A 12,810-nucleotide genomic window follows, 5' to 3' on the forward strand; every position below is an offset into this window, starting at 1 on the left:
TAAGTCATCTTGTTGTTGAGGTAAAATATTCGTACTGAAAATTGCTTAAGTCGTAAATGTACAGCTCGATGACATCATAAAGCAAACACACCCATGTAATCAGCCCTCCAGAAGTCTGTCGTTAGTTTTAAAACCAAGATACTTTTAGAGAACGGAAAGCAAGAGTGGCTTTCTGTTCTCTAAATGAAGTAGCCTATGTGTGAAAGCAGAAGAGAAAGCTGATAAATTACCCATGAGACAAATTTCCCATGTCGCTCCTCCCTAAGCCCAGCTGACAGGGCCAGGAGGTGCCCAGCACACCCAGTCAAGGCAGGTGCCAGGTTTTGAGGCCTCCTGTGGAAGCAGGGCCTGGGCTCGGGGCTATCTCTGAATTCCCTGGGAAGGATGAGCATCTCACAACAGGTCGCTCCCCTTCTCATGGGAGAAACTTGTGAAGTTGACCCTGGAGCACCAAGGAATGTCAAAGAATCTGTGCCAGGGCAAAAACAGGAAAAGGGCATTTCTGCCAAAAGCAGCATTTCCTCTTCAACCTTGAGCTCAAAGTTGGTGGTGGTGGGCGGTGGAGAGGCCACCCTTGGGAGGCTCCAGAGAGGGCCAAATACTTACTGATTTTTTTAATATCCTGAAAACAACCAGGATTTCACTTGCCACAAGTAAAATGGTAAACAATAATTTGGAAATTAAAAATATCAATATAGGAACATCCATTCATTAGAGTTGGCCCTCTGGACCAGGAAGAAAATAGAAAACAAATCTGCAAGCCATGCAGGCCTAAAGCATGCTCATTTGGGCTGTGAATTCAGGCTTAGCAATCACTGACAACCACAGACCTCCAACTTGTTCATTCTACACGTGCAGAAGGAGCACCCAACAGTTCAGACCTGCCAGCCTCGGGTCCAACAATGTTTATTTGCCACTTGCTAGCCTGAGACATTGGTTCTACAAACCCTCTTACTATGTGGAAGATGCCCATAACAGGTTTTTTTTGACCCTGAAAAACACAAAGGATAGAAATGACTCCTCTATTATGCTGTAAACTTGGTATCAGCTGCTGGAATCCAGCCTCAGTGTGGTTCATTTAACATTCATTCATTTAATAAAAACATATCCTATTTGTGGAAGAGAAAAGCCAGAGAGAAATTTGTCATTTTCCTTCTCCAGCTTTCAGCTGGTTTTAAGAGAGCCCATTCTACCTTTGAAAATTCCCCGTGAATCTTTATCCAAGTGGGTTAGGAAGAAATCTCCCTTTTCTATCAGCTGGAAACTGCCCCCATTCCTGCCCTGGGTCTGTGTGCAAATACTTCTCTGTACGCAATTTTATCAATACCTTGAGAGGTGCTTAAGAGGCAGCACCACTTAAGCTGCTCCTAAAAGCAGGGTTGAGCAGCATTTCTCCACCAAAGGGAACTAAAGGAGGCCTCAGTAGCATAGTGGTTAAACGCAGAGGCTCTAAACCAGCCTCCTGACGCCAGGCACAGCAGCTCAGGTCTGTAATCCCAGCACTTCGGGAGGCCATGACAGGCAGATCGACTGAGTCCAAGAGTTCGAGACCAGCCTGGGAAACATGGTGAAACCCCATTTCTACAACAAATACAAAAAAATTAGCCAGGTATGGTGGCACACACCTGTAGTCCCAGCTACTCAGGAGGATCTCTTGAGCCCAGACGTTTGAGGCTTCAGTGAGCCAAGACCGTGCCACTGTACTTCATCCTGCGCGATGGAGCACGACTGTCTCAAACAAAAACAAAATAAACCAGCCTCCTGGCTCTGCTACTTGTTAACTACGTGTTCTCTGGCAAGCGACTTAATGTCTTGATCCCTCAGTTTCCCCACTTATAAAATGGAACTAATAATAGTCCCTACCTCAAAGTACATGAGTTTATACATGTTTTCTCAGTTGCCTAAAATAGCTCATGGAACATGGTAAGCAAATAATAAATATATGCTGAAAAAATGAACTTGTACTGAATTTTCCAAACCAGTGTTGTATTGATTATACTCTGAATGTAGCTACTTGAGTCTGATTCTTCTCATTTCTATTCTTCCCCCAGGTAAACAGTAGCCCTTTCTGACCAGTATATATGTTATTACATATACCCCAGGATCTCAGCACCCAGTGCACGGCAGGGCAACATCTCAGGAAAGCTCCATCCCAGATAGACTCAGCCCCTGACAGCACTGTGTCATTTGAAATTCCCCTCAGCCTTGAATCCCGAGTGCCACCACCCCACTTCTGCTGTTGATGGCTATGGCCATTCATTCCACAAGGGAGCTCTGTCATCCTCTGGGCAGCTGAGGAAAGGCAGAAAAGGAAAAAAGTGTGCTATACCATTTTGCCATCTCGGCACCTACTGAAGGCCCCTCCATCCCTTCAGACACGTCTCATTTCTGAGTGCCAGTTACTATTTCCCCCTTTTCTGTTCCCCCTTAGCTGACCGTGGTCTGCAAATGTCATTTATGTTTTATTGACTTAATAAAACCACCAGTTTATTCAACATTCACCATAGGTCAGTACCTCATTTAGGTCTCATCAAAACTATGATATAGGAACTACTATCATTCTACTTTGCAGATGAGGAAGCAAAAGTGTAGGAAGTTTCTATCACTTGCCCAAGACCACACAATTAGAATCCGAAAAGGTGGTATTGTGTCCACCTAAAAGACCATGTTTCCCGGACAACCTGCAGCCATACACAGTGAATAAGTTGCCAGGTGGGGCTTCCAGGAAGGACTCCTAGAGGGGCTATCTCAATGGGGAAGTTCGCTCTTTCCCCACCCACTTCCTCTTCCTTCCTGCCTGGAACACAACTAGGATTAGACAAGGGTAAATTTGAGGTCGTATGTTAAGGCCACGGAGCAGAAAGGAGTCTCGGACCCTGATGGTCATGAAGCCACCATATAAACCCCATGCTACCTACTCCACACCTGCCACTAAGCCTAGTCCTAACGGCACACCCTAGGAAGGACAGAGGCCCTCAGCCCCATATTTCCTGAGCTACCCTTGAAAGTTTTCAAGACAACTTAATAATTCCTTGTGAAACTCGTCTTTAGGGCAGATTAGCTCACTAATCTGAAATAACTAAAGGCAGCATAGTCTTGTGCTTAAGAATGAAAGAAAACCTAAAATGCGTTTCTAATCTATTCTGAAGGGGAGAGCTTGGTCTTGAATGCTGAGGACATGTCTTCTAAGAATGCTGAGGACATTTTTACTTCAGAGAGGAAATGACACACCAGAATCCTTCGTTTGAATGGATCCAACACTTGAGCGGTGGCTAAATGTCTTATACATTATTTATTTATTTATTTATTTAGAGACAGAGTCTCGCTCTGTTGCCCAGGCTGGAGTGCAGTAGCCCAATTTCAGCTCACTGAAACCTCCACCTCCCGGGTTCATGCAATTCCCCTGCCTCAGTCTCCCAAGTAGCTGGGACTACAGCTGCACACCACCGTGCCCAGGTAAGTTTTGTATTTTTTAGTAGAGACAGTGTTTCGCCATGTTGGCCAGGCTGGTCTCGAACTCCTGACCTCAAGTGATCCCCCCACCTCAGCCTCCCAAAGTGCTGGGATTACAGACAAGCCACCGTGCCCAGCCACTAAATGTCTTTAAATAGAGTAAAAAGGCCAGCCCCAAGTGGAATTTGGGAGAATTTTACATAACCCACACAGTGTAGGAGAGCAATATAAAGAGACTGGTGAAGTTAGAAATTCATCCTTCTAGAAAACATAGATAATAGAAAGAAGTGGGAATACAGTTAAAACACTAGAGCACGGAAGCCCACTATCACTTGAGACAAGAACATCATACTGCTTCTCTAAATAATGGGAGGTTCAGAGCACTGTGTGATGAGCACATTGCCTTCCTGTATTTCCTTCATGACCTTGATTCTCACTTAGAGAACAAGTCTGCCTCATTCGCCAGTCTATCCGAGACCTCCAAGAGTACCCGAGACCAATACTCAATAAATACTCACATTGACCTTAACTACCTACTGTCCTCCCTGGCTCTAGCCTTATCCCCTCCCCAACCACCCTTCATCCCATTGTAGCTAGAGTGGGCCTTAAAAACACACGATTACAGCTCTCCTTTCTCTTCCAACACCCTCTTGTTATTAACCTCATTACAGGAACTTGGCTCTACTTTTCTGTACTTTCCAGCAGTTTGTAGGCTGTTTCATCTCAGTGCCCAGCAGAGTAGAATTAAAAAAATCTGTTAGATGAGTGACTGCTAAGATGTCATACCACAACATGTTAAAATACACGTCTTTTTATTAAAGGATTCTACTTTACATGCCAATGTTTAGCATGAAGCACTTTGTACTTTTCTAAGCTGAAAGGAAGTATAGCTAAGTAAATGCAACATTGCCTGGCACACAGGAGAGCTCAGTAATTAGTAGCTCTGGATTATACAAGCCTTCTAACATTGAATGTATCGCCACATTTGCTAGCATAGGAGGCTCACACAAGGGTATGAAACACCCTACTGCTACAAGGAAAGTGTTTTTTTTTTTAAAGTACTTTCTATCATAGATATATTGACAGATTTCAAAGAAGTTTGGTAGATAAGTGGACCACTGCATCATTGTCCCGTCATGCAAGGTTTTAAAAACTGGCTCATTAGCAGGTCACAAAATCAAATCAGTCTTGGTGAGCATTAAAAATAAAATCACACATTTGTAGCACTAAATATTGTTTTGTAAAATGTTTCAGAATTCTAAATTTTGTGTACACAGGGTTATGCTAATTAAGCTTCTTACTGGGTGCTGAAGGAAAAAGAAAAGTTAAGAAAGCCTATTTTCTGCTGGGATATTGTTTATTATCAAGTTTCTCTGCTGGGGGGTAAGAAGCATCAAGCTGTTTTGTTTAAAGATGCATTTTTAGTCCTTATTTTGTCATTATGAAAATTATTTTTCATCTTTGACGCTCACCTTCCCCATTTTGGTGGAGGGGGTGGAAAATGCTTTTTACCATACTGCAAATACAGTACTCCCTCAATTACCTAGATGCTTAAAGAAATACACTGATTTTTAAAATAACTAGAGTTCAAAGCACACTAAATTTAAATTTTCTTGATGACTAACAGATTTACGCTTAGTCTTCAAGGGTAAATTCTGTTCAGTACGTGTGATCTTGACCTGCCACATTTAAGAGGGGGGATACTTCCTGAAATAGGAAGCATCCAGGACACTCCTTGTAAGGGAAGCCTGTTTTCTCATGACCATGCAGACTTTGGATCAGCAGGGTTGAGCTGAGGCCTGAGATTCTGCATTTCTCACAGGCTCCCAGGTGATGCTGATGCTGCTGGTCCATGGACCACACTTTGAGTCCTGAGGAGCCCAAATGCTGGAGGGAAAGGTGGTGAGACCTTGGCCTGGCCTGCCAGGCCTCTTCTATACCACCTGGGCCACTAGCTCCAACCTGACTGGATGGGACCACAAGGGTTTCCATAGGTAAGAAACATTCTAAAATCTCAGGTAACACCAAGTCTTTCTCTTAAAAAATATACAAAAGGAGTACAAATAAGTGCTTGGTCTCTACAACCTTGGCCTGCCATAGAGGACAAGGCAATTCAGTTTCTGGTCTTCCCTGATAATGCTGACAGCACAAGTTCTACCCCCTCCAGCAGCCTGGACATCGAGCTGTTTCCGGGCTCCACTTTACCAATCACACTCACTGCCACTCTGGTCAGTACACAGGGCAGGGTCCCCGCTGTGCACAGGAGGGGCGAGAGGGGGCAGCAGCCTGGAAACATTAAAACAATCCCCTACTCAGAAACTCGGGACTCAGCCAGGTGCAGTGGCTCACGCCTGTAATCCCAGCACTTTGGGAGGCTGAGGTGGGCAGATCACCTGAGGGTCAGGAGTTCGAGACCAGCCTGGCCAACATGGTGAAACACTGTCTACTAAAAATAAAAAAAAATTAGCTGGGCATGGTGGCACATGCCTGTAATCCCAGCTACCCGGGAGGCTGAGGCACGAGAATCGCTTGGACCCAGAAGGTGGAGGTTGCAGTGAGCCGAGATTGGGCTACTGCACTCCAGCCCAGGCAACAGAGTGAGAGTCTGTCTCAAAACAACAACAAAAAACAACTCGGGACACTGCTCAGTCACCTTCTCTTCTCACTGTTGGTGGCACAGAAACACAATAAGATGGGGACAGATATTTTCTTAAATTCTTGACATGCAGACCCTTAGCAAATACAGATAGCAATTTTCTCTTCTCACAGTCAGCACCTCCCTACTCCCTCCCTCATACCTTTGTCACCTGGCACATTTATACAGACTGGTTCCACAAAACACTTTTTAAATGTGCATTTCTTTAATTTTTAAAAATATACACAGGAGAAGCCATGTGTTTTACATAGGAATACACACATTAACAAAGCATTTCTTATAGTTTTCCAAAACTCTATTATATCAGTCCGAAATTTATAAATTAAATATATCAGAATTCTTAAAGTTAAAATGAATTCCCTGAAACTACTGGATATGCTAGACTTTTTCCAAAATCAAATGAACAGAGGATATGGATGTGGTTTGTGTTAAATAAGGTTTATTGTTAGCTTTATTGCCTATAGTCTATAAGATGCAACTTTATTGTGCCTTTGCAAACAGGATACATTTCTTAAAAAATTGATCAAAATTTTCCATACATATAGCTCTATATGATAGATTACAGTGCAACACTATTCTCGTTACATAATTATAGAAATACTATAGAACCCAAGAGCACGGGGTAAGCAAAATAAATACAATCCTGAGCCATCTGAACAAGATGATTTGATGAATCCTTTAGTGTAAGTTTAGAAAACACAGAGAAGGAAAAAAATACATGCATACTGCAGTCATGAGCAAAATACATCAAACACCTGTTCCTTGCTAGGTGCAGGTGGGGGCAATGGTGAACTTCAGACACATGCACACTCACTCACACTCCCATTTTCTTCTGCTTCCCTCCCAGCCCCAACACATTCATTCCCGCCCCTTCCCAAAAAAAAGATCAGGCACTAAATCCTAGTGAACCCCACAACTGCCTTGCTGGAGAAGGTTAAGTGACTGCTAAAGTAAGAGTGTATGTAGGTCCTCACCCATAACATGAAACAAAGCATGTGCTGTAAGCCAATTCCAGCTGCTTTTGCCTCTTTGGAAGTAAATGAAGCATATGCCCACTACAGCTTGAAACTGCAGCGGAAATGTCTTGAAAACAAAATTTTCTTTCTCTTGCTATGTCTTGAAGTAAAATCAACAGTGGAAAATTCATCCTAAAACTGCCTCATCTGCTATTAAAATACATTTCTCATTCTATTTTTGGTATCTATTCAATTATAGTTCATTAAGAACGGTTCATGAAGCTTGTACCTGCTTATGGTAAACATCAGTGTACCACACAAAACCTGCCACACCTAGACAGGCTTATGAAACACCAAATCTTCTATGTGTTCCTTGCTAACATTCCCTCAAGACCACAGCATTCTAGTGTTACCAGAGATAAAGTACGTATAGTTAAGTGATGAAAGAAAGGTATTTGGTTTGTGTCGTCACCTTATACATCCTAGTGATGAAACTAACCAAACTATGCCTCCATGCCTTCCCTGAAAATAACCTGAGTCGGCTGACTAAACAGACTGAGCAGCGTGGCTCTCAGTCCACTTTATCAGAGGTTGAGCTGGAAAACCAGAGGGCTAATGTAGTCTACCAGCAGCTTGTGCGGATAACCAAGAGTTCTTGGCTGTTGCAGTATCCACTGTCCCAAAGGCTAAGCCACTGAGGTGGAAATCAATCGCAGCATAAAGAAGACTGAACTTAAGCTGCATAACCTCCGAGACTACCTGGAGAGGACAAAAGAGGATCCTCATTTCCCACAAAATGTGGTGTGGGTTTTAGTGTCTCTGTATACATTAGCTGCTACAGAAAAGTTAAGATTTACTTCATAACTTTATTTTCAATTAAATGCTCACACACTCAAAAAATACACACCCTATGAATATGAGGTGGCTCTTTTCTTCAAAATTTTTAAAATAAAGAGGCACCAATACCCGTTCATTTATGTATTAGAAGTCTCGTATAATCACCAATAAAACAGAAATAGCATCTGTGATCACACAGCGGAGAAAAAAGATCAAGAGACAACCTTAGCCACTGTAAAACTGTACTTGAACACTCAGATGCTCTGGCTAAGTCAGAATCTAAAGATTTGCTAATAAGGTTTTATTGGTTTAGCATAGTCCCATGGCCTTTGTCTATAACTGATATGTGGAAACGGTTCCCAAGGAAATTTAAGAAACCATTCTGAAATTCTGTCTTTGATGTACATTATAATTAAATGTGACTGTTATAAACGTTGCCTCCATCATATTATCTTTTGTAAAGTGGAGGCAAAGAGAGACAAAAAGCATCCTCCTGGACTGCTGACATGCAGAAAGCATCAGCAATGATAGGGTTGTGACAGCATCTATGGAGTTTCTAGGGTAGAGGGGACAGAATGCTGTATCTCAGCATCTTTGGTTAAGGTCCGGCCTCTTTAAATCCACCTCTCCCTCACATTTAGTCTCTCATGAATTTTAAGTCCATGCACTTAAAGACGGTCACAAGATATAATTTCCATATAATATGTCAGATTCATAAGAGTTTCAGATTTTTGGTCCTCACCCTGCCCAGTGGGAGTACACGGGCCTTACACAGAAAGCTGCAGAGTCCAATGCTTCAGTTAAAGCATGTTCTTTTCAAAGTTTTCTTGAGCTGCACAAAAAACCGTCAACAGTTTTTTGGCTCCCAGCACTGGGAGAGGGATAAAGCTGAGCTCTGGCTTTTGTCCTTTAAAGTGGCCCAAGCCGACTGTATGAAGTGTCTGGTCATCAAACACATTTACCACCAGCCTTCAGAGTACATCTGTCTCATTCAAACCTCACAGGAAGCCTAAACGTTGTGTAGGTGTTTGGGTGGAAAGATGAGAATAAGCTAAACTTGGCCTAAGGAGAAAAAGGGTAAAAAAAAAAAAAAAAAAGAAAGAAAAATACAACACTCTAGGTTTTAATTCAAAGGAAAAATATATATATAATAAACTGGTTTACACCCTTGGTCAGACTGTTGCCTGGAATTCTCTACCTTCTCTTTCACAGTCCAAAGAGTTTGTCTCTGTTCTCTTCCTTCACTGCTTTAGCAAAGAGAGGGGGAACTTCAAAGAGGATTCCAACAGTGAAGCAGAATCATGGGGCAAAAGTCGCTGTGGGGCCAGACTGAGGTTGGACCACACAAGCACTCCAAGCCGGGCCAATCCCAACCGCTGGTGAAGCCGCACAGCACGGAGTAGCCATCCACATAGGCCTGGCCACATGGTACTCAAGCAGAGGTTTTCCACAGTACTCTTTCTCCTCACAAACAAACCCCAGCTCTCCCAGGTAAACATTTTAGAAAAAACATCCAGGCTGGTGTACTACTGTAAAACGCTGCCAGTTTCTAATTAACTTAGCACCAAATCTGTGATTCCCCCTCCCTCAAACCAAGTCCATCTGTAGTTTAAAATGTGAAGTGCCACATTTCTCTTTGCTTCTGTGTTTTCATTTTCTTTGAAAGTATTCCTATTGATGTTCACTCCATGTCAGAAGAAATAAAGTTGCAAAATATTTGGTGATTTCCATGTAACGTTCTTCTTATACTGAAGTAACTTCATGGGTTTCGGTCAGAATTATGTCCACAGAAGTCTTTTCCATGTAGTTCGTCATACAGAAAGACTCTTACACATGGCTATTTTTGGACAGTGCATAAATGAAGATACCTCACAAGAGAAAAGATCATTATCTGTATCCATTAGAATAATATACAGATTCACAGTCAATGAGATGATACACTTTGCAGAAGAGAGGCATCATTATACTATTCAAACACAAAAACAGCAATAAACGTTCTGCACTACAGAAAATTTGCTAGCTTCTAACTTTAAGGATTTAAAGTGATGGGTCTGGTAACTGCATTTTAGAACTGGAACATGCTGCTTTCCTTCCAGATACACAATGTTTGATGCTGGTGCACATATACAATACACACATGCACAACACTGTGTCTGCAATGATATAATAGGGCTACCAAGACCAAGAGAGTAAATATCAACTTAAGAACACTTCTAACTTTAGAATTTCATTTTATTAAACATACTTTTAAAACAAGCACCTCTTGGCAATAAAAGCAAAAAACAAAAAACAAACAAACAAACAAAAAAAAAAACCCAACCAAACAATAGTACTCCTTCCACTCTATGCTAACGGAAGACTTCTCACACCAGCCGGTTAAACAATGAAATTCTTAAACACGCAGCCTGCTGGGGCTGCATGCAGAGCTAAAATGCAGGTGTGCTGACTTCTTGGAGCTGGAGCAGAGGAAAACATCAAAAAGCATATCTGGAATCTATCACAGCTTTCTTTCTTAAGCAAATAAAAATGCAAATTAGTTTCATAACCACAATTCAATTTATCAAACTTTTTCTGAAGAATTTTAATTTAATTATGTATACATAACAGGAAATAAAACTTTTTCACAAACACTCTCAAGGCTTACAATTATCAAGAAAATGACAAAAGTAAAAGCAGGAGAAATATTAAACACATGGCGGGGAGGTCAATTTCCGTTTCTGCTCTTAAAAAGTAAAAAAATCACCATATAATTAAGTACAAAAACCTGCATTGAATGACAACTGCTGGTGTATTTACTTGATCAGAAATGAAGACCAAGAATATAATAAAGCCCTATGATAATATTCACCGGGAGCACTCCCCTCAGTGTGTGTACACTAACAGGTTGGCAAAGTTTCTGGAGCATTAGCTTATAGAAACACAGGAGTCCTTGGTTAGCTGCATTATATGGAACGTTCTCTTCTGAAATGCACCCACGATTCAGTTTCACTTACAAATTGCAAGCTAAAGTTATCTCTTCAGAAAAATATCTGTTTGGCATCTCCTGGACTTTGTTCCATTGGACAGTAGGGACATTTTAATCTAAAGACAAAGAAGAAAACACTGAGTGAAGGAGCAGGCTCAGTACTGTGTATTCAATTTTTATCTAGTTATATAGTATCTTTAACAATTATACACACATATAAGAACACACAAAAACAAGTCTGTTTGTATTTTGCTTTGAGGATGAACTATGCTTTCCCTTAATATAACTGCCAAGATTTGAAGGGTCACAAATACATACCACCCATGCCAGATCCTAAATTGTTTCTTAAACAAAACAAAGGTAACTTTTCTGGAAATTGTTTTTGGGGTTTCGAAAATAAATTCAATTTCTCTTTCCCAAAGGTTTAGGTTGCATCAGTCTTTAAATGAATTTCAAATGTACTGGTCACACAATCCATTCAAGGGCAGCAAATCTGATGGCAGCTACAAGCCCACACCAAGAACGGCCCACATGCCTCACAGTGACACATGAAACCAGTACAGCCTGAACTAAGATCAACAATTTTGGCCGGGCAAGGTGGCTCACACCTGGGAGGCTGAGGTGGGTGGATGCTTGAGCTCAGGAGTTTGAGAACAGCCTGAGCAACATGGCGAAACCCTGTCTCTACTAAAAATACAAAAATCAGCCAAGCGTGGTGGTGTGTGTCTGTAATTCCAGCTACTCAGGAAGCTGAGGCATGAAAATTGCTTGAACCCAGGAGGCAGAGGTTGCAGTGAGCTGAGACAGCACCACTGCACTCCAGCCTGAATGATGGAGTGAGACTCAATCGCAAAAAAAAAAAAGCTGAGCTCACTAACTAAAATAAATTACAAATGCATATATCCTTTGAACCAGCAATTTCAGTTCTAGGAATTTATGTATCAGGTATAGATAATTCACTTAGCACTATGTTTTTTTGTTTTGTTTTGTTTTTTGTTTTTGTTTTTTGAGATGGAGTCTTGCTCTGTCGCCCAGGCTGGAGTGCAGTGGCACAATCTCGGCTCCCTGCAAGCTCCGCCTCTCGGGTTCATGCCCTTCTCCTGCCTCAGCCTCCTGAGTAACTGGGACTACAGGTGTCTGCCACCACACCTGGCTAATTTTTTGTTTTTGTATTTTTAGTAGAGACGGGATTTCACCGTGTTAGCCAGGATGGTCTCAATCTCCTGACCTCGTGATCCGCCTGCCTCGGCCTCCCACAGTGCTGGGATTATAGGCATAAGCCACCACACCTGGCCTTCACTTAGCACTGTTTAGAGAAACAAATGTTCATCAATAGGGAACTGGCTACCCAATCATATTTCTATACAGTAGAATATACTGCAGCTTTAACAAAAAAATAATGAGGGCTGTTTCTGCAGCACAGAAAAAGATCTCCAAAATACATCACTAAGTGAAAACAGCAAAGTATAGAACATTTTTTAGTATGCGACCATTTGTATAAAAAAGGCGAAAATCTATCACCTACCCCAAAAGTTAAGTTAAAGACATGCTTATAAATCTAATCACCAAATCCATAGACACATTAAAAATACTCAAATCAGATACCGCCAACTTTGCCAAATGAATAGTTAAGAAATTTGTTTAGTTCTAAATCTAGCTACATTTTTTTAATCCTCATCACTTCTTATCCTCCTACCAAGTTCCAAAACAAAATTTATTTGCTAACATTTTTTAAAAGTCAGACACTTACTTGCTACCATTAAACATTTTATTCAGGGCATCTCTTGATATAATATGACCACAGACCAATTTCATGGGTGGATTGTTATCTGTTGTTTGCTGACGAAGAATGGGGCAGGCAAATATAGAGTGATACCAGCACTTTTTACCAAGGTCCACTTCAATCTGTTAAAAAAAAAAAAAAGTAAAAAAGCTGAAGTCAT

At 41.5% G+C, this 12,810-nt stretch overlaps 1 protein-coding gene across 1 annotated transcript in view; it reads right to left on the minus strand.

Moving 5' to 3' along the window:
• Positions 1-6,292: 6,292 nt before the first annotated feature.
• Positions 6,293-12,810, minus strand: part of RMND5A (required for meiotic nuclear division 5 homolog A) — a 58,291-nt gene continuing 51,773 nt past the window's right edge. The window contains exons 8-9 of the mRNA XM_034953504.3: positions 12,618-12,772; positions 6,293-10,983 (exon numbers count right to left, since the gene is read on the minus strand). Coding sequence (XP_034809395.1) covers positions 10,920-10,983; positions 12,618-12,772 — 219 coding nt within the window. The 3' untranslated portion in view covers positions 6,293-10,919. The remainder of the gene's footprint in view (positions 10,984-12,617; positions 12,773-12,810) is intronic.

This window comes from Pan paniscus, chromosome 12 (genome assembly GCF_029289425.2).
Source record: "Pan paniscus chromosome 12, NHGRI_mPanPan1-v2.0_pri, whole genome shotgun sequence".
Lineage (NCBI taxonomy): Eukaryota > Metazoa > Chordata > Mammalia > Primates > Hominidae > Pan > Pan paniscus.